Genomic DNA, 26,505 nt, shown 5'->3' on the forward strand with positions numbered 1-26,505 from the left:
CGGGGATAGCACCGGTCACCGCCTGTGGAAGGGGAGACACTCGCCCCCCCTGTGTGATTTTTTGTGGCCTCTGGGGTTTAGAGGCCAACTCAGTTGCCGGAGGCTTTGGAGCCTCCATAACAGTCTCTGTAGGAGTCACCTTTTTCTTTTCATCAAGAATCTCACTGAGACGGACTTGACATTCTGCTTTGGCGTCCGTTTTCTTGAGAGTAAGAGCAACTTTCTGTGTTTTATCTTCAGGAGGCTGTACTAATATCTTTGGCTTTATTGGCTCTTTACTATTGAAAGGTTTCATTTTATTGTCTATAATTCTTTCAATCATATTAGCCAAGGTCGGAGCAAGTTTACTTATGAGTTGACCCTCATCGACAGCAACTGGAGCAGTGACAGGAGCGGCAGCCGCAGCTTGAGCGTAAGTTGTTGTTGCTCTAGGCTTACGGGCGTTAACTATCTTCTTTGCATCGAAGTAGCTGACCTTTTGCAGGGTTTTCACTTCCTGCACAGCTACTTCATCTTTGTAGACAGGACAATTCCTTGATCTACAAGAATGCGCTCCTTTGCAATTAATACATGTAGGAGGCTCTTTACACGGCTCTCCCTCATGCACCTCTTCACCGCACACGCATATTTGCGGTCTTTCGCATCTAAGAGCAGTGTGGCCAAAGCGTTGGCACTTGAAGCACCTCATTGGCTGTGGGACAAATGCCCGCACATCCAAACGGTGAATCCCCGCTCTTATCTTTTCTGGCAAAGTAGGCCGGTTGAAAGTGAGGACACGAGAAGCTGAGGGTAAGACCTCACCGCTCCTTCTCATGTTCAATCGACGGCAATCTATTACTCCTTGTGCTGCCAGTTCCTCTACAATCTCTTGCTCCGAACAATTTAAAAGATCCCGACAGACCACAACACCCCTTGAGGTGTTGAGCGTGCCGTGGGGATCAACACGTACAGCTAATTCTCCAATTTTCTTCAGTCCTAGAATCTTCTGAGACTGTATATCATTAACAGTCTCTACATGAAGTCCCGTGAAAGTTTTTCTTATTTCTTTAACAGGGCCTCCAGCACATTTGTTTATTTCTCGAGAGATGAGGAAAGGACTCACCTTCGAGAAATTACCTTCTTCCTTCGTAATAACCAAATACTTAGGTTTTGGGATGCTGCTCTTGAAAAAAGCTTTCTGCAAGCTTTTCCTAGCCTCAATCTCAATCCTCTTAATCTCCGTACTCTTTCGGCGTTTCGCTTCAGGCGAAACAGCCGGTTCTAAACGAGGGTGTTGAACCCTCTACCACGTTTAATTGTTCAGTTTCCATGCACAAATAATCCCTTCTGTAGTAAGGCTATCCGCCGGGGTACACCCCTACTCCAGGGCTACCAACCCTGGAGGTCCGTTCCGGTACTCCGGTGGAACCGGCATATGTCCTGGCAGAGAGCGGATGCGCAGTCTCTGCACTGACTCCAGGCCCCTACACACCGAAGCTTTCAGGGCTCCCATGCTCCGAACATGGGCACCTTAACTACATGCTTGCCATCGCGGGGGGCATGTGGACGACGAAAGGTCTCCGTTACACCTGCAAATAACTTTGACCGTGGCCGCCACATCGCCAGCTCTAAAGGCGGTATTAACCCATTTCCGTAATCGTTAAGAATGTCGTATCTGCAGGTGGCCGTAAAGTCCAGTCCTGTAATTCGGCCTATAGATGTAAATCGACCGAAAAAAGCATATCCGAGAAACAACACTCGGAACCCCGTTAGCCAGCTATATGTAATGTACTTGAGTACAGCTGTTGCCGCCCTGGACGTGGAACGTAGATGTTGTGTTCTGGACGTGGGGAATATCTACCTCAGGGCAAATGTATTATTATTATTTGTGTGTGTGTACACAATTTCACACACGTGAAATATAGTTCATTTGTCAGTAGGAGGAAAATAATTATGAATTATGAATAGAAAATTAGAATGTTTAAAGTCAATTTAAAGTAGAAAGGATTATTTTTATTTACTAAGCGAAAATTGAGAATTTCATTACTTTTCTTGTGTATTACAGGTTTTGATGTTAATTTTATTTTGGACTCAAGAAAACCAAACAGTCCACGTATGTTTTTTTTTTCTCATATAGAAGAACGTGATTTAAATGTAAAGATGGAACTTAAAAAGAATGTTGAAAGCTGCCACTCAGAGATTACATATATTAAGGTTAGTTAAATAAACAGAGTAATTCAGGAGGAAAGGGAGATAATTTTGGAACCGATTTTAGAGCTTGAAATAAGGAAAGGAGTTCATATAAACATATGTCCGAAAACGCTTTGTTATCAAGCTAGTGAAGATTTTTCATCTGGATTTCAGTTCACCCCGGTGAAATGAGATCAACTGAAATTTTTAAGGCGTTTTATAAGGAGTAAACTTGATGGTTCCTTATGTTTTTTGACCTGAAAAATTGATTAAAACAGTTCCCAGAACCGTATCTCCCGTAGTTTTTACGATAGCCAACGTAAAACAGAAAAATTTATTGACAAAAAGAAAATGTTTCTAGGTTTGAAGTGCAGTAAATAACTTTGTTAAATGACTAATAAATGCGTAAATTTTATTACAGTTTCTTTATTTGTTACAATATCTTCGTATTCCTTGATGATGAACAAGGGTCGCATTCTCAGCAACTTTGAGAATGCGAGCGATCAGTTCATCACTTGTGTCTACTTTTTGCTTGTACACCTCGCATTTCATCCATCCAAATAAATAGTAATCTAAGGGAGTAAGGTCTGATGATCTAGGTGCAAACTTACCAGCCCTCTAGGTCCAATCCACATATCAGTAAATTTTTCATCTAACAATTGTCTTACTTTATTTGTGAAATATGTTTGTGCTGTATGAAATTGATAGTACATTTCAATTGGTTTCTCCGATGAGAAATTTTTAAGCATTTTAAGAAATTCATAGTTTAAAATTTCCAGATAATTTCTCTCTCTGACACATTGTTCTAGTATGAAAAAGCCTATTAACTGGTTATCGATCATGCCACACCAAACATTCACGGGTAATCGTTGCTGGAAATTTGATTCAACTACACCAAGTGGGTTTTTCAGACTCCGATGTGAATCCCGTGTTTTGTTTATGCCATCGCGTGTAAAAATAGCGTCTTCCGAAACTAATATGAACGGAATTATTAATTAAATAGTAATTATTGTTAACCCATTGACAAAACTGCAGTCGTCTAACACGGTTACCAAGCTGAAGGTGTTGAACTATCTGAACATGATAAGGACATACTTCATGGACATGTAATGTCTTCCATACTGTATTTTGTGGAATGTTGAGTCGTGTATAAATTGTTCTCGTGCTCATTGTAGGACTAAGCTGAACCACGTGAAGAATATTTTCCCTTTCATCAACACATTCCGGTAATCGTTCAGATGAAACAGAACGCTAGGAAGTGTACCATTTTCATGAAGATTATTAAAGATTCCAAAAAATGCTTTATCGTTTGCAACTACTCGTCCAGGATACCTATGTCGGTATTCTTTCACCACAGCTGGAGCACTTCAATCAGAAAAGCAGTACACAAAAATGATATCAGCATATTATGCACGAGTGAAGAAACGCTTTTTTTTTAAAAAAACAAAATTTCATTTTTTTAAATTCAGATTCAATTGGAAAAATGTAGATACAGTGAATGAACAAACACAAAAACACTACTACCTAACTTCATTCTCAAAAATAAATAAACAAATCAAAATTACGTATATTATTAACACGCAACGCAATTTTATTACAATGAGTGGTATTCAAATTACTTTTGAAGTATACAGTTAATGTTAACACCCTAATTTTTTATAGGTATAAATTTATTGTAGAAAAAACTGCTGTTTTTAATTTTTAAATTCATAACATTTATATGTTAAGTTTTGTTTTTAATAATAAAAGTTAACTTTTTTTGGTTTTTCATAGAATTATTACATCAGTTTTCTCAGAGTTATATTCTCTAGAGTTTTTATAATAAAATCTGTGCTTTTTCTAGTCATTTAGCAAAGTTGTTACACTTCAAACCTAAAAAAACGTGTTTTTCATCAACGAATATTTTTGTTTTACTATGGATATCATGAAAGCTAAGAGAGATACAATTCTGGGACCTGTTTTACTGGATTTTTCAGGTCAAGAAACATAAGAAACCATCAAGTTTATCTCATTTATAACGCCTTAAAAATTTCAGTATGACCGCATTTCACCGGGCGAAACTGAATCCGGATGAAATTTTTCGCCGGCAGTAAACTCGATAACAAAGTGTTTTCGGACATATGTTATATGTATGTTAAGTAAATAAATATATTATAAATCAAATAAGGAAAGAACTTCTTTCCTTATTTCAAACTGTGGATTCAGTTTCCAATTTATTTCCCTTTCCTCTTGGACCACTCTCAATATTTATATTTTATTAGACGTACATATAAGTTATGTTACAGTAAAATCCTGACGCATTAGATTCTGTAAGCCACGTGTGTTGCTATAGCTGAATACTAGGAAATTCACCGTGTAATGGATGCAATGCAGCTGCACCTTTTGTTAAAAATAATGTAGTATTAATTAGTTCTACACAGACTGTCAAGCAGTAAAGTACTACTTTCATTATGTATTATAAAACATGTACGTTTTATACAAAGTAATATAGCATGTACGCAAATATTACAATAATCATAAATTAATTATTAAATCGGTTAAATGTATATTAACTTATATGAATTAATTATATAATGAAAATAAAGTTAAATAAAAAGAAAATCGTTTTTTTAAAAACAGACTTTCTTTGTGTAAACACATAACTTATACTGTTTACTTACTTATTTAAAAAGTTGTATCGCTTTTAAAACCACGGTGTCAACATACCAGTGGTGTACCCCTGTTAGTCAAATAACAAGGCCTATACCAGAACTGAAAATTTGTGATGTTAAAAATTTTCTCATTAAATTGGGCTTAGATACTGATAGTGATCCTTCTTCAGTTTTACAGAAATATTATGTTGTCATTAGCCGATTCGACTAGTTCTGCTCCACAATCTCATGATGAATGCAACCGTGCTGATATTGAAGAAACTATTTCTTGCGTGTAAAGTTTTATTTAATTAGTTACTGTAGTGTATTCGCTGGTGTTTTTTCTTATATTTTTGAATGAGATTTATGTGTTTTAATTTTGTTGTAATCTTCTAACTATTGAAGCATAGAACTATTGAAGGACTATGATTGCATTTTTTCATTTTTTTTGCAGCGTTTCTTTAAACTTTCAAATAAGTAAAACTTGTACTGTATCCTGTTTAAGTTTCATTTTTTTATCAACTGGTCGCCAATCTATTTGAAATAAATTATATCCATTTTAACATAAACTCATTAGAATAATATACTTTAACAGTAATTTTTTAAAAATTTTATCTTTGACCCATTTTGTAGAATAATTTTTCTGCTCCGCCTGAAAAATATAATAAAATGGATATAATTTGTTTTGAATCTAAGCTCTTCATATGAGAATTTATATTGATGATGATTCTAAAACTGAATTTTGGATGCGCTATAAACTTTAATAGCAAAACTCATTCCTAGAAACTGAAATTGAACGATTTAGCCATTGCTTATATGGTAGAGCTTATTTTTAAACAGCAAGCTCTTCACTTTATAGAACATTTATACCGAATGAGTCAGCAGTGTGTACTTATATGGACTCCAGGACATGCTGGTATCTCAAGAAATTAAAGTGCAGATAAAGCCACCAGGATGGCAACAAATTGTAACGAAAGAATACAGACATTCTACATGAATAACTAATTCATATATGCTTGCTAGTAAAGAGAGATCAATATGTAGTGTATTTGACAATCTGCTCACTGTTAAGCATCTACTTGAAGAGTGAACAATATATGTCAAACTCAAAGTGACATGGATTAAAAAATGATCTTGCAGTTATAGAGGAAACAGTTGCTGTTTACCATTATGCCAGCGGATTAAATTGTCTGTAGTAAGCCTTGGCAAAATAAGGATTGTGTTATGCTAGACTGCATATCCCTTTAAACCTGAGCACAGGAGTCTTTGTTAATTTGATGTTGTCTAGAAATTTGTGTATCTTATTTAAACGTATTTAATATTATGTTTAATTTGTATTTTATTTAATTGTCAGAGCTCTATATACCTGTCATCAAACAATTCTATTGGTAGTTTTTCTTTATTTTTAAACTATATGATCCAGCCTAGTCGCTATGGTGAACAGAGTTAAGGTTTCCCTAGCTCTTTCATATAGGAGTTAATTATATGTTAAGCTTTGTGAAAAAAAAATAGGAAACCATTACACTCCTTATTCTTCTTTTTCTTTTAGTGAGTGTAGCCTGTGAGTTTTTCTTTGCAGTGGGTATGATGGTTTAAGAGGCACTTGCCTTAATCTCTTATCAGGTCATCTAAAATCTTTTTTATTATGACACCTAATACACACACACAAAAAGAAGGATAACACTTAGTGGCAAAATAAGGTATATATTTAAAAGTAATTTCATCTGATTACCACGTACTTTCTATAACTAAAATACAGTTTTAGATACACTTATTAGTTTTCTAAAACTTGAGTTTTAGTATTTGAATTGCTACTTTCAACCAGTGAGTTAGACTGGCCCACTCCTATGTCCTCTATAGTTCTGCTTGTGACCCTTTCATGGCTCTTTTGATTTTATGGAACAAAAGTAAATGCATGAGGACCAGATCTCGAGAATACAGGCTAGAGGTGTTAAATAACTTTAATCCCTTTCTGTGACAAAAATGAATAATATTTACAGCAGAGTGGGTAGGTGCATTGTCATGTAAAATCAACCAGCTTTGGATTTAAAAACTTTTCATCCCACCCGATTAGTTGATTCCACAGCCTCTAAAAGACCTGTTTATAGAATGTTTTTGTCACCATAGTTCCCTAAGAAACATATTCTAATGAGAAATAAATATTTGTTCAAAGCAAAGAATAAATATTCATTACTTTGACAAGAAAAAATATGTCAGCATAATTTTTATTCATAATTATTATTCATAATTTTTTCAAGCATGCATTTTTTATGAGCTGATATAAACACCAATCTCAACTCTATCATTTTGTCAGTATCATATTGAAATACCCATTTTCATCACTCAAAATCATTCTACTCAATAATTTTGAATAATTTTTAGATAAAATGTAAAAAATAGATTTAGAAAATGTTAACTGATGATTGAACACAAACATAAATATTTAAATTCAGCTTAAAAATATTTGCATTAAAAGAAGAGAATTGTTTTGCCATCCTATTAGTATTGAGATCTGGTTATTGCATTCAAACCCTGAGATAAAATATCATCATCAATATTATGGAAGTATTCAATATTCCTGAAGCCAAATTAAATTAAACAAGAATATTTCATTAAAAAAAGACCTCAAACTTACCGTCATCTTAGATTTTCACATTCTTACATGATTATGTATTGTTCAATGTGAAAACATTGTCTAACATAATTTTTAGGTGTCCGTCTCTTTCTACACTAGTAATAACTTGTACCATTTAAACTAACATTTTGAACACATATTTATATAGTTAATGTTAAGTTTATTTGTAATTTTTTGTTCCAGTCCGATGTAAGAGATAAATTAACACCGTTAGAAGTAGAGATGAGCTATAATTTAAAAGAAGAAAAGAAAGGGACCAGTTACTGTGATGAAAGATACATGCAATCATTATTTCCTATACTCGATAGTAGTGAAAGATTACTGGAGAAGGATTCAATAGCAATTCAAATTAATTGTTTAAAAAATGATAACTGTCAACAAGAATTACGTGTTAGATTATTTGCGTAATTATCTGTTTATTTATATATTTAACAGTATTTTCATGCATTACTCCAAAGGGTGGTTTACTCTACATAATGTAAAACCTAACCGCCTGCTGTTAACAAAGGCTAGGAAGCACTACAGGTAGTGCTAATATGTCTTCACCACATTGCAGACTTGACTTTTAATCTGTACATTTTGCGCAACACTTTTAAATGACCTTCTTACTGACTTTGACTCAACTTAACAGTGCTTCAAATTGTTCCTCTCTAAAAATTCTTATTTGGGACCCACAAAAATTACTTCTTTGATTTTAGTCACTAACATAAGAAAAGTTTTCTTTCAAATAATGAAATCTATCACCATTTTTATCCATTGCCATAATAAAAATTTTGAAAAGCCCTAAGTTTATATGGAGTGAAGGTAGAACATTTCTGAGTGAACTAGTGTGATATGCACAATATTTCTTTGTCTAGGCTTTAAGTGCTTCACACTTTGGCTACTCCTTCTTGACATAATGATTTGTCTTATCCCTGCAGTCCCATTTGGACAAAAAGCAACAAAATTTAGTGTAGTTGAGCTACACTAAAGCAATAACTTTTAAATTGCCCCATGTAATCCAATAGTACGTATAATAAATTATTTCTAATAGGATTTTCTTATCTTCATTTGTTTCTTTCATGTTAATTATGTAAGCTGACACAGAAGGAAATTTCTTACTATTGTGCAAAAGGACAGCCTTTGAACTGGTTTTTGAAGAATCAGTGAACAGCGTAGAGTTCTGATCATGATGATATGCATCTATAACAGCACAAATATTGTATAACATTCAAATATCTTCTTTAGAATAAACATCTAGAAACTCTTCCTGATGATTATGAAAGAAACACACTTTAGTGTCAGTATGGAGAAGATTCCAACCATTCATCCTACATCCCAAAAGCTCGGCTTGTTTCTTCGACAAGCTCAAATCCTGAACAACGTCGTTTAATTCACTTCAAATTATCAAACAAGGTTCACAGGAGAAGGATTCTAATACAAAAGTATGATCATCTCTCTCCTCATATCAAACTTCAGTGGCTACCAGATATTATGATTCATCCTCTAAAGTTGTGCACTTCCTTGGCAAATTTATTCACTAACAATATACTTTACAGAGTATCTGTAGTTCACAAAACAGAATTAAACCAGTATGCGGTGAACGTTTAAACAATATTTGGGTGTTAACTTTATGACTCAGAAGACTGTTCTGTGCTTATATGTCTACAATAGCAGTAAATAAATCATCATGCATATACAACTGTTGTCTTTATAATGTTATGTTTGTGAACCATCTTTTGTTAGAAATTTTTTAATAATTTTTTTTTTTAATAATTTCTATTAGTACGTAAGTTATCCTTAAAAATACATAGAAGAGTGCAAAAGCACTCAAAAACAGTTCAAAACTGTTATTACACAAAAACTGTATCATGGAAAAATTCTGATTGTATTTTAGCATTTAGCATAAAAAGTTATGTGAGGAACACAAATGTGCTAAAATCTGCCTATTATTATTATCATATCTGTTTTCTCTATTTTTTTTAAGGATTCCAAGTTTAATTTCTACATTCAATGGTTTTCTTAGATCTGTAACAACTGACATAGTTTTTTCAGAATCAATTGGATTTATTGCCTTTTGCATATACTTTACTAATGCACTTCATACATTCATACGATAAAAGATTGTGATGGTTACTGAAGAGTAAATCAATTGGAGTTGAGATAAGTTTTTCCTGGTGGTTACTTTAAAATAGGTTTGACTGACTTATTTTGCATCATAATACCCAGACACTAATCAAAATATTGTAAGATTCTAAATAATAATTCAGATGTTAAAAATGAAGCGATATTTTGAAATGAAATATTATTTTGTTTAAAAATGAAACAATATATAAAAGCAATAGTGATGCTTTCAGTTAGTGAAGATTTGTTGTGAAATATGTTTTTGTTGTAGAAATGAAAGCCTCTATAAATTTGGAACCAATGAGAACATTAATATTGATATCCAGGTTAAAAACCACGGTGATGATGGTTATGAAGCTATTTTAAGTATGTTGGTACCACGTGGATTAAATTATGTTGATACCAAGAGCTACCAGAGTGAAAAAGATGGGCAAGTTGAATGTTTTTTACAAAATCCCTCTAATGATTCGGTTTTTTGGTTTTGTAATATTGGTAATCCACTACCTGCTGGAAAATCTGTAAGTTTTTATTTATACATATTATTTTTTAATGTAATGTGTGAAAAGTAAGATTAATATTACATCGTACAAATAGTTTGAGCTTAGTTTTTATAATCAGTGTATCTGTTTGTCTGTGTAATTGCAACTAAAAACCTGGATACAAATGGATCATGTCTTTCCCCACACAAAAACTTTCCTTTCAAATATAAGACTGAAGTTACTATCTATTGATTAATGCTTGTAATCCACCCCATAAACTTATTAACTTGATCATAATGGATCCAATTTATATAAATGTCTTCCCCTTTTTTATCATTTCCTGTTACGGTATTAACGATCCTGACTATTAAAGTTGGTATTGATTTATCACAAAAATTACTTTAAAAACTTATTTATTTAAAAAGTTAAATAATACCTACAGAATTTTCAATAAATTTTTCCTTTTTGTTAACAAAATTTAACATCAACCATTCACTCAAAGAACTTGTCATAAGAATAATTACAATTACCGATCACAATTTCAAATAAAGTGTTCCTTTTGATACAGATAGTTATACACAAATTCAATGTTATGCTTATTCGTTCAGTTGAAAGCACAGTCTGAGAATGTACAACAAATTACAAAACTAAACTTTTTTTTTTTCAATATTCAGTACTACTTGTATCTGTAGGTGATAAGTTACAGAACTGCAGTGAATATAGTAAACTTTATAAGTTTACTTAAGAGCCATACTCGGTCGTTTTTTTATTTAAATATGTGCTTATGATGGATTCTCATAAACGGAAGTAATAAAACAAATTTAACTTCTGATAATTTGTCCATAAACAACTGCAAATTATTGAAATATGAAAATTATCTGTGGCAACTGAAATTCAAAAACTGAATGTGTAGGTTCATACAGTGAAATTTGAACCGGTATTAATACACTTTTTTTATAAGGAAGGTTTGGGGACTAAGGTTTTAGAAAGATTAGGCAGTCAGCTTTTTCCTGGTAGGTATCTAGGCCTCTGGTTTTTGTAATTTCTGGGTAGGAAACAGAGTCAATCCCACTGAACCTAAGTAAAGAGTATCTGCCTCACCAGTTACTTGAAAGTGCCAGCGTGCAACCGTAGCTATACTCAGGTTGTTGGCTTATACAGTTGCTCAAGCTTGCTATAAATTCAGAAGTTTTATTAGCTAAAAACTCTGAAATTACTTGTATGGTCTTTATGTTGTTTGCAACAACCATTAAAACCTTTTCTGGTCCTTTGATATTCCTTACTTTCAAGTTAGACCTATTGCTTCGAAGGGCAACATGAAAATTTTCCTTAATTTCTTTGAAGCCCTCCTTTGTGTTCAAGAAAATTACCTCTGGCTGTGTATGTACTAAAGTGGCTTCTCATTTTCTTTTAATACTGTCGTGTAATGTTTTTGCACCACCTGAATATGGATCGAAACAGTCTCCTTAATCACAATTTCTATTACTTCACTAGACTTAGAGGATAACGCCTCTTATCCTTTAGCCAAGGTAGACAACTGCCTAAAGCTCTGTGAGTTAAGCACTACCCTTTTATGTACCCCTGTAGAAGTATTTCAGGGGTTCTCAAGAAAGCTTAACAACTGTTCATACTTCTCTTCAGATAATTTTATTAATGGGACAAAGCTAGCAGCTCTCTCCCCAGTCTCCAAGAAGTTACCTATGAAGTCACCTTTAGGTCCCTGGGTAGATGTACCTGCCTAACTTTCCTCTTTGGATGAGATGGAAGCATGATTCACACGTTTCACAATGACCTTTTCAGTTTTACCCCGCTTGTGCTTTTTCCTAACTTTGTTGAAATCTAATGACATCTTTGCCGATGAAATCCCTAGGTTCAATGAACTAACCTGTCTGTCTACTTGCTCGCTATCTTATCTACAAATTAAATGTGACAACCACCTGCAACGAGCTATGACTATCCGAAGACCTGAATGTCTTCCTGTCATTCCTTATACCTCTTAGCCACCACTGGATTGATTACGTAAGTGTAAACAATTATACAACACTGATTACGGCTCTTACTCTGAAAAGAGTCCAAGTAGGATTAGGGTAAACCTTTGCTTGTTACAGGGAACTTACAACCAGTATTGCTTCAACATGTGCCTTTTAGAACATAATGCTTTACAAGGCCTTCTTTGAGGCAGGTATGTGTCCAAATACTCACCAAATACAAGAGAAAACTTTGGCAAGGAGAGGCAAACTGTTAGTTTATAAAGTACTTGATACAAATGCTGTTAAAGCCTTATTCAGTTTAAAATTCAACATGGTTGGAAGGTACATTCTTGGTCGGCGAATTAAATAATCACCAAAGCAAAATCAGTAGTAGCACTAACTTTAGACAGATGAATATTAAAGTTCATCAAATGAATTGAAATCTAAATAGAAACTCAAAATTATCTCCAAACCACAAGTTAATAATTCACAAAGTTATCCTTAAACTTATCTGGATCTATGGCATCCAGCTATGGAGAACTTCAAGAAAATCCAGTATAAGTATACTGCAATGTTTTCAATCCAGAGTTTTATTCTCCATAACAGATTCTCCTTGGTTTAATACAAATAACATTAAACATCAATATTTTGACATACAGTTACAGAGGAGATCTCAAAATTTGCTTCAAATATCCTATTCAATACTCGCTCATTAACCATCCAAATGTTCTGGCAGTTTGCTTTTCGGACAACAATTTTTCTCTTTCAAGACATTTGTAATAATCCATCTCATCTTTCATTTTTTTGACAGAACACATTACAGATACCTAATCAGTTAAAAAAACTTTTACTTTTTATTCAATATTAGCCAAATTAATGGAAATTAATCACTTAGGGTTTGACTTCAGCTCACGCTCGATAATTTTTCTTCCTTTGCTGTTTTTCAACTACAGTTTTTTAACTAAAAAATTGTTTTTTTATTATATTGTATTTATTATATTATATTTATAATGGCTTAAAAAATATAATATTGTCTAAACAATTAGCTTTTTATAGTTGCATTGCTTTTTGTTTCCATTCTTATTACACATAAAGAGGTATTTCTATTTTGCTTTTTAAATTAAAAAATTAATTTTTTTGTTTTAAATGCGGTGAATTTGGTCTTTTATTTAACTTGTGTCAGTTTAATTTTTATTTAGGGAAGTAGGTATAATTTTCATAGGCTTTTAATTGCTGTTTTTTATTTCAATTTTTGGCCCTTTTTAAAAATTACCTGCCTAATAATTTGACATATTTGTTCAGTTTGTCATAATCCTTGAGTTAATAGAATTTTAATGGTTAAAAAGAAAAAAAAAACAGTTAACAGTTGAGTATGAAGGCTCAATCTACATGAACAACTGAGACGATCAATGTAAACATAATTTTAGCGGAAACTTGTTTTTACTAAAAGCGTGCAATAAAAAAAATAATAAATTCAGTGATGTATTACATAATGTTCATAAGAAGAAATTAAACAAAAACATTTTTTTTTTGTCTTCAGTCATTTGACTGGTTTGATGCAGCTCTCCAAGATTCCCTATCTAGTGCTAGTCGTTTCATTTCAGTATACCCTCTACATCCTACATCCCTAACAATTTGTTTTACATATTCCAAACGTGGCCTGCCTACACAATTTTTTCCTTCTACCTGTCCTTCCAATATTAAAGCGACTATTCCAGGATGCCTTAGTATGTGGCCTATTTCCTGGACTCCCTTTCTTATTACGGCTTCTTCTTATATTCTTCAATTATTACTGTTGCTGTTTGGTTCCTGTACATGTTAGCAATTGTTCTTCTATCTCTGTATTTGAACTCTAATTTTTTTTAAATGCTGAACATTTTATTCCAGTCTATGTTATCGAATGCCTTTTCTAGGTCTATAAATGCCAAGTATGTTGGTTTGTTTTTCTTTAATCTTCCTTCTACTATTAATCTGAGGCCTAAAATTGCTTCCCTTGTCCCTATACTTTTCCTGAAACCAAATTGGTCTTCTCCTAACATTTCTTCCACTCTCCTCTCAATTCTTGTGTATAGAATTCTAGTTAAGATTTTTGATGCATGACTAGTTAAACTAATTGTTCTGTATTCTTCACATTTATCTGCCCCTGTTTTCTTTGGTATCATGACTATAACACCTTTTTTGAAGTCTCTGACGGAAATTCCCCTTCTTCATAAATATTACACACCAGTTTGTATAATCTATCAATCGCTTCCTCACCTGCACTGCGCAGTAATTGTACAGGTATTCCATCTATTCCAGGAACCTTTCTGCCATTTAAATCTTTTAATGCTCTCTTAAATTCAGATCTCAGTATTGTTTCTCCCATTTCATCCTCCTCAACTTCCTCTTCTTTCTCTATAACACCATTTTCTAATTCATTTCCTTCGTATAACTCTTCAATATATTCCACCCATCTATCGACTTTACCTTTCGTATTATATGTTGGTGTACCATCTTTGTTTAACACATTATTAAATTTTAATTTATGTACCCCAAAATTTTCCTTAACTTTCCTGTATGCTCCGTCTATTTTACCAATGTTCATTTCTCTTTCCAATTCTTAACACTTTTCTTTAATCCACTCTTCTTTCACCAGTTTGCACTTCCTGTTTATAGCATTTCTTAATTGCCAATAGTTCCTTTTACTTTCTTCATCACTAGCATTCTTATGTTTTCTACGTTCATCCATCAGCTGCAATATATCGTCTGAAACCCAAGGTTTTCCGCCAGTTCTCTTTATTCCGCCTAAGTTTGCTTCTGCTGATTTAAGAATTTCCTTTTTAACATTATCCCATTCTTCTTCTACATTTTCTACTTTATCTTTTTTACTCATACCTCTTGCGATGTCCTCCTCAAAAATCTTCTTTACCTCCTCTTCCTCAAGCTTCTCTAAATTCCACCAATTCATCTGACACCTTTTCTTCAGGTTTTTAAATCCCAATCTACATTTCATTTTTCACCAAATTATGGTCGCTATCAATGTCTGCTCCAGGGTAAGTTTTGCAGTCAACGAGTTGATTTCTAAATCTTTGCTTAACAATGATATAATCTATCTGATACCTTGCAGTATCGCCAGGCTTTTTCAAAGTGTATATTCTTCTATTACAATTTTTAAGTTGAACAAAAAACAAAAACATAGTATACTAAAACTATTTATTTTTAAACAAAAATGAAACCAGAATGGAAAAAAGCCAAAAAACTAATAAGAGGTGAAAAGACTATAGTTATTGTTTTTATATATTGATATAAACTACTCCTTCTATGAATCATGAGACCTTGCTGAAAGTGAGAAGGCTTGAGTCCTCAATGATACAGAGTAGCTGGACCACAGGTGCAACCATATCGAAGAGGTATCTGTTAAGTACCAGACTAAAGAAACATTCCTGTATGAGGGCAGCAGCTCTTTCAGTAGTTGTTAAGGCTGTAGGTCAGGGACTTAAACAGCCATATCGACATCACTCAATCTTCTGAGTACTGAGCAGCTGAAAGTAATGGAAAACTACAGCTGCTTCTTTTCCAAGAAAATGTAACTCTCTGTAGTAATAAAGATGGAGGCGCCTTTCTTGGTAAAATATTCTGGAGGTAAACTAATCCCCGGTTCAGATCTCCGGGTTCAGACTACTAAGGAAGGGGTCACCAGAAAATTAAAAAATTTCTACAAGTCGGAGCATGGAATGTTAGAGATCTAAAAAAGGTTGGTAGGTTTGAAAATTTAAAGAGGGAAATGGATAGGATAAACATAGATGTAGTTGGAATTAGCAAGGTTCGTTGGGAACAGGAAAACAGCTTTTGGTCAGGTGATTTTAGAATAATTAACATAGCATCAAATAAAAAAACAGGTAGAAGTAGGTATTGCAATGAACAAGAAGATAGGGAAGAAAGTAGAGTATTTCAAAATGCTTAGTGACAGAATCATTGCAATAAGGATTAAAACAAAACCTAAACCGACAACGATAGTTAATGTCTGTATGCCTACAAGTGCCCATGATGATGATGATGAGGTAGAATGTGTATATGAAAAAATTGACAAAGCAATTAAACATGTAAAAGGGATGAAAATTTAATAATAGTTGGAGATTGAAATGCAAGCATCAGAAAAGGCAAGGAAGGAAATATTGGGGGTGAATACGGGCTGGGCAAAAGGAATGAACAAGGGGACCGACTTATTGAGTTTTGCACAAAGTATAATTTAGAAATTGCCAACACACAGTTTAAAAAACATAAAAGAATATACACGTGGAAAAATCCTAGTGATACTGCAAGGTGTCAGATAGATTATATCATGGTTAAGCAAAGATTTAGAAATCAATTCATCAACTGCAAAGCTTACCTGGAGCAGATATTGATAGCGACCATAATTTAGTGATAATGAAATGTAGATTGGGATTTAAAATCCTGAAGAAAATGTGATAGATGAATCAGTGGAATTTAGAGAAGCTTGAGGAAGAGAAGGTAAAGAAAATTTTTAGGAGCACATTGCAAGAGGTCTGAGTAAAAACAATATGGTAGAAAATGATGTGAATATGTGAAAATGATGTGAAAATGAAACAATAATGTAGAAGAAGAATGGGAGTGTGTTAAATGAAAATTCTTAAATCAGCAGAAGTGAACTTAGGTGGAATAAAGAGAACCGGTAGAAAACCTTGGATGTCAGAGGATATATTGCAGCTGAGGGATGAACGTAAAAATATAAGAATACTGGTGATGAAGAAAGTAAAAGGAACTATCGACAATTAAGAAATACTATAAACAGAAAGTGCAAACTAGCAAAAGAAGAGTGGATTAAAGAATAGCGTTCAGAAGTGGAAAGAGAAGTGAACATTGGTAAAATAGACTGATCATACAGGAAAGTTAAGGAAAATTTTGTAGTACATAAATTAAAATCTAATAATGTGTTAAACAAAGATGGTACACCGATTTATAATATGAAAGAAAAGGTGGAAGAAATATATTGAAGAGTTATATGGAGGAAATGAATTAGAAAATGATGTTATAGAAAAAGAAGAGGAAGTCAAAGAGGATGAAAGGGAGAAACAATACTGAGATCTGAATTTAAGAGAGCATTAAAAGATTTGAATGGCAGAAAGGCTTCTGAAATAGACAGAATGCCTGCAGAATTAGTGTGCAGTGCATGTGAGGAAGCGATAGATACATTATACAAACTGGTGTGTAATATTTATGAAAAAGGGGAAGACTTAAAAAAGTGTGTTATTGTCATGATGCAAAAGAAAGCAGGAGCAGATACATGTGAAGAATATAGTACAATTAGCTTAACTAATCATGCATCAAAAATCTTAACTAGAATTCTGTACAGAAGAATTGAGAGGAAAGTGGAATAAGTGTTAGGAGAAGACCAATTTGGTTTCAGGAAAAGTATAGGAAGACAAGGGAAGCAATTTTAGCGCTAAGATTAATAGTAGAAGGAAGATTAAAGAAAAACAAACCAACATACTTGACATTTATAAACCTAGAAAAGGCATTCAATAACATAGACTGGAATAAAATGTTCAGCATTTTAAAAAAAATAGGGTTCGAGTACAGAGATAGAAGAACAATTGCTAACATGTACAGGAACCAAACAGCAACAGTAATAATTGAAGAACATAAGAAAGAAGCCGTAATAAGAAAGGGAGTCTGACAAGGATGTTTCCTATCCCTGTTACTTCTTAATCTTTACATAGAACTAGCAGTTAATGATGTTAAAGAACAATTTAGATTCGGAGTAACAGTACAAGGTGAAAAGATAAAGATGCTACGATTTGCTGATGATGAAGTAATTCTAGCTGAGAGTAAAAAAAAAATAAGAAAGAATGAATGGCATGGATGAAGTCCTACGGAAGAACTACCACATGAAAATAAAGAAGAACAAAATGAAAGTAATGAAATGTAGTATAAATAACATAGATGAACCATTGAATATAAAAATAGGAAGAAAAAAGAGTACGGAGGTAGAAGAATTTTGTTATTTGGGAAGCACAATTACTAAAGATGGATGAAACAGGAGCGATATAAAATAATGAATAGCACAGGCCAAACGAACCTTCATTCAGAAATATAATTTGTTTACATAAAAATTAATTTAAATATCAGGAAAACATTTTTGAAAGTATATGTTTGTAGTGTAACTTTATATGAAAGTCAAACTTGGACAATCAGAGTACCTGAGAAGAAAAGATTAGAAGCTTTTGAAATGCGGTGCTGTAGGAAAATGTTAAAAATGAGATGGGTGGATAAAGTGACAAATGAAGAAGTTTTGTGGCAAATTGATAAAGAAAGAAGCTTTCTTTATAAAAAAATATAGTTAAAAGAAGAGAAAAACTTATAGGCCATATATTAACGCATCCTGGAATTTTCACTTTAACTTAAAATTTATTAGTGGGACAGGTAGAAGGAAAAAATTGTGCAGGCAGGCAGTGTTTGGAATATGTTAATCAGATTATTAGGGATGTAGGATGAATGGGTATACCGAAATGAAATGACTGGCACTAGATAGGGAATTTTGGAGAGCTGCATAAAACCAGTCAAATGGCTGAAGACAAAGAAAAAATAAATTATATAACTTCTAATTTTATTCATTAATTTTGTACCCTGTAACATTTGTTCATATCAAGATTTTATCACATTTTTTTTAATTCTTTCAAGAAATGCATGAACAGTTCTTTTTTTTTTCCGTGGGCGAAAAACGCTTGCGCGTTATCATCGCCCGGAATCTTTTTTTTATATAAAAAATTAAAGGATTTAAAACTAATTAAAGGATTTAAAGGATTTAAAACTAATCTAAAAGATGAATAAAACTTACAACTAATATCACAGGTAAAAACTAATATAAAACCAAGAGTAAATAGAATTTTACAAAGTCCGAGTGGGTGTAAAGGGCCCATTCTTGGATAACTAAAAACCATAAAGGGTCTAATATAAAACTTAAAACTAGGTTAAAAACTAAAATAACAAAATTAAATAAAACTTAAACTAACACAAATTATATAATTAAAACTAGGTTAAAAATAAAAATTAAAAAGTTGAAATAAAACATAAAACTAACATTACTAAAATCTTACAACTAATATCACAGACAGTCTTTAAAATATTAAAAAAATAACTATATAAAATTTAACAAATTCCGATAAGGAGTGTAAAAGGCTCCTAATCGGATAAAAAATCAAAAACTCAGAAAAAAAAAACTTATTAAAAACTCTTCCAGCATTAAAAAATATACGCAACGATATTAAATTTTTTGCATTAACCCAGCACTACGCAGAAATAAAAACAACCGGGTTAAAATTTCATTATCATTGGACAAGACACCACGGATGTTTCTGGATAGATTAAATTTACGACGCAACGCCGCATAACACATGCAATCCACGAGTATGTGGTGCACAGTCATGGGGCAGTTGCATCATGCGCAAAGGGGTGCTTGTCCTCTTGTTATCAGGTAATCGTGTGTGATCCTCGTGTGTCCTATCCGCAATCGACAAAGGACTACTTCCTCACGCCGAGTTTTTCTGTATGAGGAGTCCCATGGCAACACAAAATCTTTAATCTGTCGGAGTTTATTATCAACGGTAGCCGTCCAGTCACCTTGCCACCCCGCTCTCAGTGATTGTTTTAAACAATTAATAAAATCAGAGGTAGCAATTCGGTTGGTGAAAGGAGGCTGATTACATGCTTCTTTGGCAGCAGAATCTGCATGTTCATTACCTGGAATCCCTACGTGGCTAGGGACCCGGCAAAAACTTACTTCTGTGTTGCGATTATTCAACTCAGCGATCGCGTTGTAAATTTCAATGACGATAGGATGTTTGGAATAAACGTTTTTTAAGGCTTGGAGAGCACTACACGAATCACTGCAAATAAGAATTTTTCTATATTTAGGGTTAATGATGTTTAGAGCCTTATTTATAGCGTATAGTTCAGCGGTAAACACACTCGTAATACCGGGTAGACCAAACATATAAGTTCTTTCATCGACAACAAATGCACAACCAACGGTATCGTTTTGTTTCGATCCATCAGTGTATACAACCGCGTCTGGTTTCATCTTGGAGAGAACACACTGAAACATTTGCTGGAAGACAATAGGTAGTGTTGATTGTATATTGTATGTTGTAAGGTCAAAAGTAAAATTTATAAGGTTTATTCTCCTGGAGGATATGAGCAAGGTTACGTAGGAAAGAATGACGGTGTGTCAACATTTATATGCTGCAGCAGACGGCGGGTACGGACACCTACAGGTGCAGTACGACGTGGATGGTCCTCATACTTTCCTAGATTAGGATTTCTAAAGACTCAAGAACCGGGTGATTTGGCTGTCCTCTGAGACGAGCAAAATAAGATAATAAAAGCCGGTCTTGTCTATCCCAAAGTGATGGTTCACCACAGTCTACAAGTAAGCTTGCGACAGGACTTGATCTAAACGCGCCTGTGGCAAGCCGAAGGAAAGCATGATGTACACTATCCAGCATTTTAAGCACGGTTTGGCGAGCTGAAGAGTAGGCGACACAACCATAATCTAAATGGGAGCGAACAAAGGAATAGTAAAAACGTATCATACATGACCTATCGGCTCCCCAGTTGGTGTTAGTAAGGACTCGCATCATATCTAGAAGTTTGCAACATTTTGTTTTTTAATTCTTTTATATGTTTGACCCAAGTAAGTCGGCTATCAAAAAATAAACCTAAAAACTTGACGTAGGTAGAGATAGTAATAGTCTCTCCGTTCAGAAAAACTTGCGGAATAGAAGGGTTTTATAGCCGAGAAAAGACTACACATTTTGTTTTTTCGGATGAAAATGTGAAACCAGTAATCCTGGACCAAGCTTCAAGGTGAGATATAGTGTTCTGCAGTAGTCTCTCTGCTGTGGGTGTTGAACGGCTTGCAATGTAAATATGGAAACATGGAATACAACACAAGATCATTACTAATAGAGTCTGTTATGATGTAAAATATGTTCTGATTTGAATAAATTGAATATCTTAGGTTTCATTTAATGGAGATTGATTTAGATATTTACTAAGCCTTAAGTGAGGGATATTTTTCACCTTCTGTAATTGTCCTCTTAGGAAAATTGTTTTAACTGGGTAATCGGTAATGCTATGGACATATTGTTAGTGTAAATTGTTGACTGATAAAATTGTTAATTTTCATTTCTTTTTTTCAGGTTCATTTAAATGTTGAATTTCAACCGGTTTTTGTCTATGAATACAATATGGAACCGCAATATACATTTTTTATTACAGTAAACAGTACCAATCCCAAAAATAATACAAGTGTTCTAAATGATTCAGATAAAATATCTGTAGCTATTTCAGCTGAAGCTGATATCTTACTAACTGGGTAAGCCAAGTTTTTTATGTACATAAAACTTTGTAAGCCAAGATATATATATATATAGGAATGAGGGTTAGTGCAAAATAAACCAAATCATTAATGATTTCAAGAGAAGAAAAAGGACTGCAAGTGGAACTGGAAGGGAGAGTTGTATAACAAATAAAGAGCTTCAAGTATAAGGATAATGGGAGACTTGGTAAATACACAAGATAATAGATTAAGAAAATTTGTTCACCATTATAATAACATTTTTATGGAAAAGAGAAATGAGTGAAAAAGCAAAAATGGTTGTATTCAAATTAATTTACAATGCTTATATATAGCTTAGAAATATGATTCTTACTGAAAGGCAAAAAAGAACTAAGATAGATAAAAGACACTGAAAAGATAACTGACAAGATACTGAGAAAGACAAATTGGAAAATATGAAGAGAGTTATAAATACTGTTACATGATAAAATCTTGTTACTCATCCATTTCAGTAACAGATTACAATGGTTAATACAATATGGTCAATCACCAAATTGTATGAAGAAAAACAGACTCAAAAACAAGTACAGTAAATGAGAATGAATAGCGTTCTAGACCTGAAGAATGTTCAAGAGGAAAAGTACACGAGGAAAAGGTTTACAGAGAGGATCACAAGAAAGATTGATAAAGGAACTGAGTTAAAGTCCTGATTGAAAGATTGATTAAAGTTCTGTGTTTGTGGTGAAAACAGGAAACTGTAGATGACCCTGAGCTTCTTTGCCTGTGGGTAAGTGAGCACTGATATAAGTAAGCAAATAAAAACATATACTCAATATTTGTAGCTCATAATATCATAACATATCAACCAGAACCAAAATGAGAAGCTAGATTCAAAAAAAAAACAACACAACTGAATCGCTGCAGTAATTCATTAGTAAAAAATAAATAATTGTATTTTACAAAAAGCATTTATTTTGAAATATTTTTAAATGAATAGAAATTTTTAGAAAAACAATCAAAAAAATAAATTGACAGTGTAAGAGGAGGGTCCTGTTGAAGCAGATTGCTAACAGCCAAACGTAAATTCCTAAAGTATCTAAGGATACATTTTTTGAAGAACTGAAAATGATCTAAAAGATTCTGTGAACCTTCTTGGAAATGTTAGATGCAAGCACCAGCCTTCTCCTGCGTTAGTAAGAGAGTATTGAATTCACGTGTAAGTTCTGATATTTGAATTTACCAAGTATCAGACAAATTGATATTTTTCTGATGCTCAGGCAATATTTTCAAACAAATGGTATTGTTTGAAATATTGCCTTCAATGTTTCATACTTAATGATTCCATGTTTTGGTTATTTTGTACTTAAATTTTGTTTCTCATTGTTTACTTAAGATAATTAGTAGTTTGTGTATTATTTTTTATAGACTCTTGAAATACAATGTATTATTTCAAGAGTTGTGTATTTATTTTTTTAAAGTAAAGTTAATTTATTTAATATCATATACAGGGAACAAGTAAAAGGAATGGGGAAATTGCAAAATATACCACATTATGATATGAACTAGAGTGCTAAAAGAGAGTTTGAGAGGATTTTCTTTTGAGGAGAGTTAATTTTTTTAACCGTAACCATTATCTTTAAAAAATAAAGGTAAAAAGAACCAAAAACCTATAAAAATTGTTTTTTTCAGTTTTGACTTTAAACAGGGTGAATGCTCTCCATAAAGCATGATGTCAGCTACATACATACATTTAGTATCTAACAACAAGTTTTAATATTTTATTGACATTAATTAGCTTAATTTTGTTGAAATATTTTTAAAAATTTAAGCCATTTGAGTCAATGAAATGTTTTATTTTTCAGCACACATTTTTGGACAGTGACCTTTCAAAGAGATTAACTCATTTCTATACTGTTTATGGATCGCTTTTAATGTTAATTTGTTTAATTGTTACAGCACATCAAAACAAGAAAGTGTCTATTGTAATTATTCATTATATGAAACAACAAACTCTATTGCAATAGAAGAAGCCGATATTGGACCAGAAGTTATTCATGCATATCATATTAAAAACAAAGGGCCAGCTGATGTGATCGAAGCAGAAATGGTTTTTTTTTGGCCATCTTTTCATATTGAAAGTTAGTTTTCCTTTGTTTTTTTTTTTTCTATAATTTAAACAGCATAATAACAATGCAGTGTTGTAAGTGAAAAGAAGAATATGAAAGTAATAAAGGCTTAGAATAAAGTTTTTAAAACTAGTGTTATAAGAGATCAAACAAAAAATTAAGTAATTGATAAATACTGAAATGAATTATTTTAGGAAAATTAGACAAAGAGAGAGAGAGAGAGAGAGAGAGAGAGAGAGACGTTTTATAAATTCTTAAGGCTGTGAGGGTTAGTGAATTTTATAATTAAAGGAATTGTAAATAAGTACAAAAAATAGATTCTAGAGTTCTGTTTACCTTTCATCTTTGAGGTCATGATGCATCAATGATCATCAGGTCATGATGCATGATGACCAATCAATGATACATCATTGATTGTTCAAGCCTGACGTTGAACTTTAAGCCCTTACCCACCACCTGACACTTACACATCATATGGTACTCACACTGTAAGTACCTATTTCGATAGTCTTTTCAAATGTATAATTTAATACAGACTGGTCTGGTATTACAGACTGTAAATTTGAATTTTTTGAATTACTGACAGATCATATAATATGAAAACCATCTTACTTACTAATCATCTGCATAGTAATTATTAAGCTTAGGACATTTAACTGACCTCATTAAAAAATCTAACTTGCTATTACTGCCTTGTTTCTACTATAACAACAGATTATCAGTAAAATTGATAATCATAATAAGAGATTTATTCATTTAACCCGTTCTACCACAGATGAAACTTTTGGTTCTAGGTCACATGTAGGTAAAAATTGCCTACATGCTCATTTTCAAATTTATTTTCCGGTAAGGTGGTTGTTACCTATAGATATTCATTTAAAACTGTTACAAAAGGTCTTTTATCATTGTGTGCTGCACATAAATAAATAAAAATAAAGTAATATGAAATATATATTTTGACCAATATCTGGTATATTACACTGGTATATTAAACAGCCAACAACAACACAAGTCAAAATAAAATATATTGCACGTTCAAGTTACATTTAATAAAATTAAGAACACATATACTTAAAACTACATATCAGATTTCAAAATATACATAAATGAATAAAAAAAAACTTTCTAATTACATATAGAACAGTATTTACAACTAAATAACACAACAGTCTTCAAGAAAATAGAACCACTTATAAAACATTTTCTGATTATTTGTTTTTGTAATACAAATTATGAAGTTTTGAAGTTTCAGAACCACAAACCTTTAACACAACTGACGCATAATTTTCCGAGAAAAAATCGGTCCCAAACTTTTAGTTCTGTAGGCGAATTTCCCAGAACTTATTTAGCATAACGAGTAAGTCCTGGCAGCATGTGAAGATTTATAATGTTTTGAGCGGGTGGCCTACCCCTTCTGGATGGTTCTTCAGCACACCACTGCTTTTTGGTTTACTCTAACATAAAAACGAGGCGCATCGGAGCATGTGATTTCATCTCGGGAAGGTCTTACTGTATCATGTTCCTGAGCGGCAGCCTCCTCTTCGTCATCCTTGTAGTCCTCACTTGAATTTTCAATTTCTAATTTGGACAAAGGGGGTGTATAATTTGGATCTTCTTCACTGTCATCAGAAGTTAGCGGATCAGGATTAAGTGTTTCTGGTTGCTGACAGTTAAAATAAAAAAAAATAATGTTTTAGTTATTTTTGTGTAAGAAAAAGCGCGGAGGGAAATAAAAAATATTTGAAAATAAGTGTAACTAGATGAAAATTAAACTTAAAGAATCATCAACTTCAGTCTCATACAGTTCTTCTGTGTCTGTCGATAAAAGCTTTCTCACTGTTTCTGCAAATCCAGGATCATCTGAACGGTAAATGTTTTTCCTTATATCATTAGAAGAACTAGGTCGATCCATTTAATATTTGAAAAGAAACGACTGATATACATGTTAATAATGAAGCGATAGGCGTTTAAACAAACTCTCGATATGAATATTATTGCAACAGAGCCAGCAAAGGATAAGTCAAGGGACGGTAAAAACTACCCACCACTTATAGGCTCTGGATTACGTGTAGGTAAAAATTACCTTCCACATCCCCTGGGCTCTGTGTCACATGCGGATAATTTTTACCATGTGTATTTACAAAGAAGGCTTACCTGGCTTTCAAAGAAACTTGATAAGAAGTAAACACCTCAGCACTAGGACCGGGAATAACCGGCACTAATTTACACGGGGCCTTTTTCCCCGTCCAACCACCAGGCTCGCCAACACAAATTTCCATACGAGTAATTTTTACCTACCTGTGATAGTAGTGTAGGGGTTAGAAACTCAGCAGAATATTTTTCATATTTGTAATAACTCGGAAAATAATTATCCGATTTTTTATTTAAATTTTAATTACGATTTTTTAAACTTTTAACTTTAAGCGTATTAATTTTAACTCCTGATAATGGCTTCCAAGTAAGCCAAAAGATCTAGAGTACATATCAACGTGCAGATAAGGTGGATTATATTAATCGTTATCTGCGGTACCGTGTTTGAGAAATTATTTAAAATTGTTTTTACGATTCTTTTTTGAACAGTAAATAGTTTATCGATATGCAAATCATAAGTTCCTCCCCAAACACCGATGCTGTATTTTAAAATTGAATTTATAAACGCATAACGTAAAGTTTTTAGTCCACCAATACGGAGGATACTTTTAGCCTTATAGAATAAGCGTGAGGAAAATTTTAACTTTTTGCAAATAAAACTTATATGAGGTTCCCGATTGAGGTATGGATGTATCACTACCCCTAGATGCTTGCTTTATCGATGCACGGGATGAAACAACGGTTCGAGTGGAGTTTTAGGTTAGATTGATAGGAGATCGGCTAAGTGTGTCAGCAGAAAATGCTTGGAGACATTCAAACTCGATGAATTATTATCTACCAGCTTCTTAATGATCGATAGAAAGTAAGAGCAAGCTGCAGGCCAAGAAACATCGTTGCAAATCGATGCCGAATTATCGGCAAAAGAAACAATTTTGCGATGTTTTAGTTTAGCATATCGTTAA

General features: G+C 33.0%; 1 protein-coding gene across 3 annotated transcripts in view; it reads left to right on the forward strand.

Moving 5' to 3' along the window:
* The window catches only part of LOC142327592 (integrin alpha-PS2-like), a 134,468-nt gene that overhangs the window by 85,197 nt on the left and 22,766 nt on the right, over positions 1-26,505 (forward strand). For all 3 annotated transcript variants that reach the window (XM_075370770.1, XM_075370771.1, XM_075370768.1), the window contains 5 exons: positions 2,045-2,193; positions 7,618-7,838; positions 9,809-10,055; positions 21,187-21,362; positions 23,283-23,464. In XM_075370770.1, coding sequence (XP_075226885.1) covers positions 2,045-2,193; positions 7,618-7,838; positions 9,809-10,055; positions 21,187-21,362; positions 23,283-23,464 — 975 coding nt within the window. The remainder of the gene's footprint in view (positions 1-2,044; positions 2,194-7,617; positions 7,839-9,808; positions 10,056-21,186; positions 21,363-23,282; positions 23,465-26,505) is intronic.

The sequence above is a fragment of the Lycorma delicatula genome, chromosome 7 (genome assembly GCF_047948215.1).
Source record: "Lycorma delicatula isolate Av1 chromosome 7, ASM4794821v1, whole genome shotgun sequence".
Lineage (NCBI taxonomy): Eukaryota > Metazoa > Arthropoda > Insecta > Hemiptera > Fulgoridae > Lycorma > Lycorma delicatula.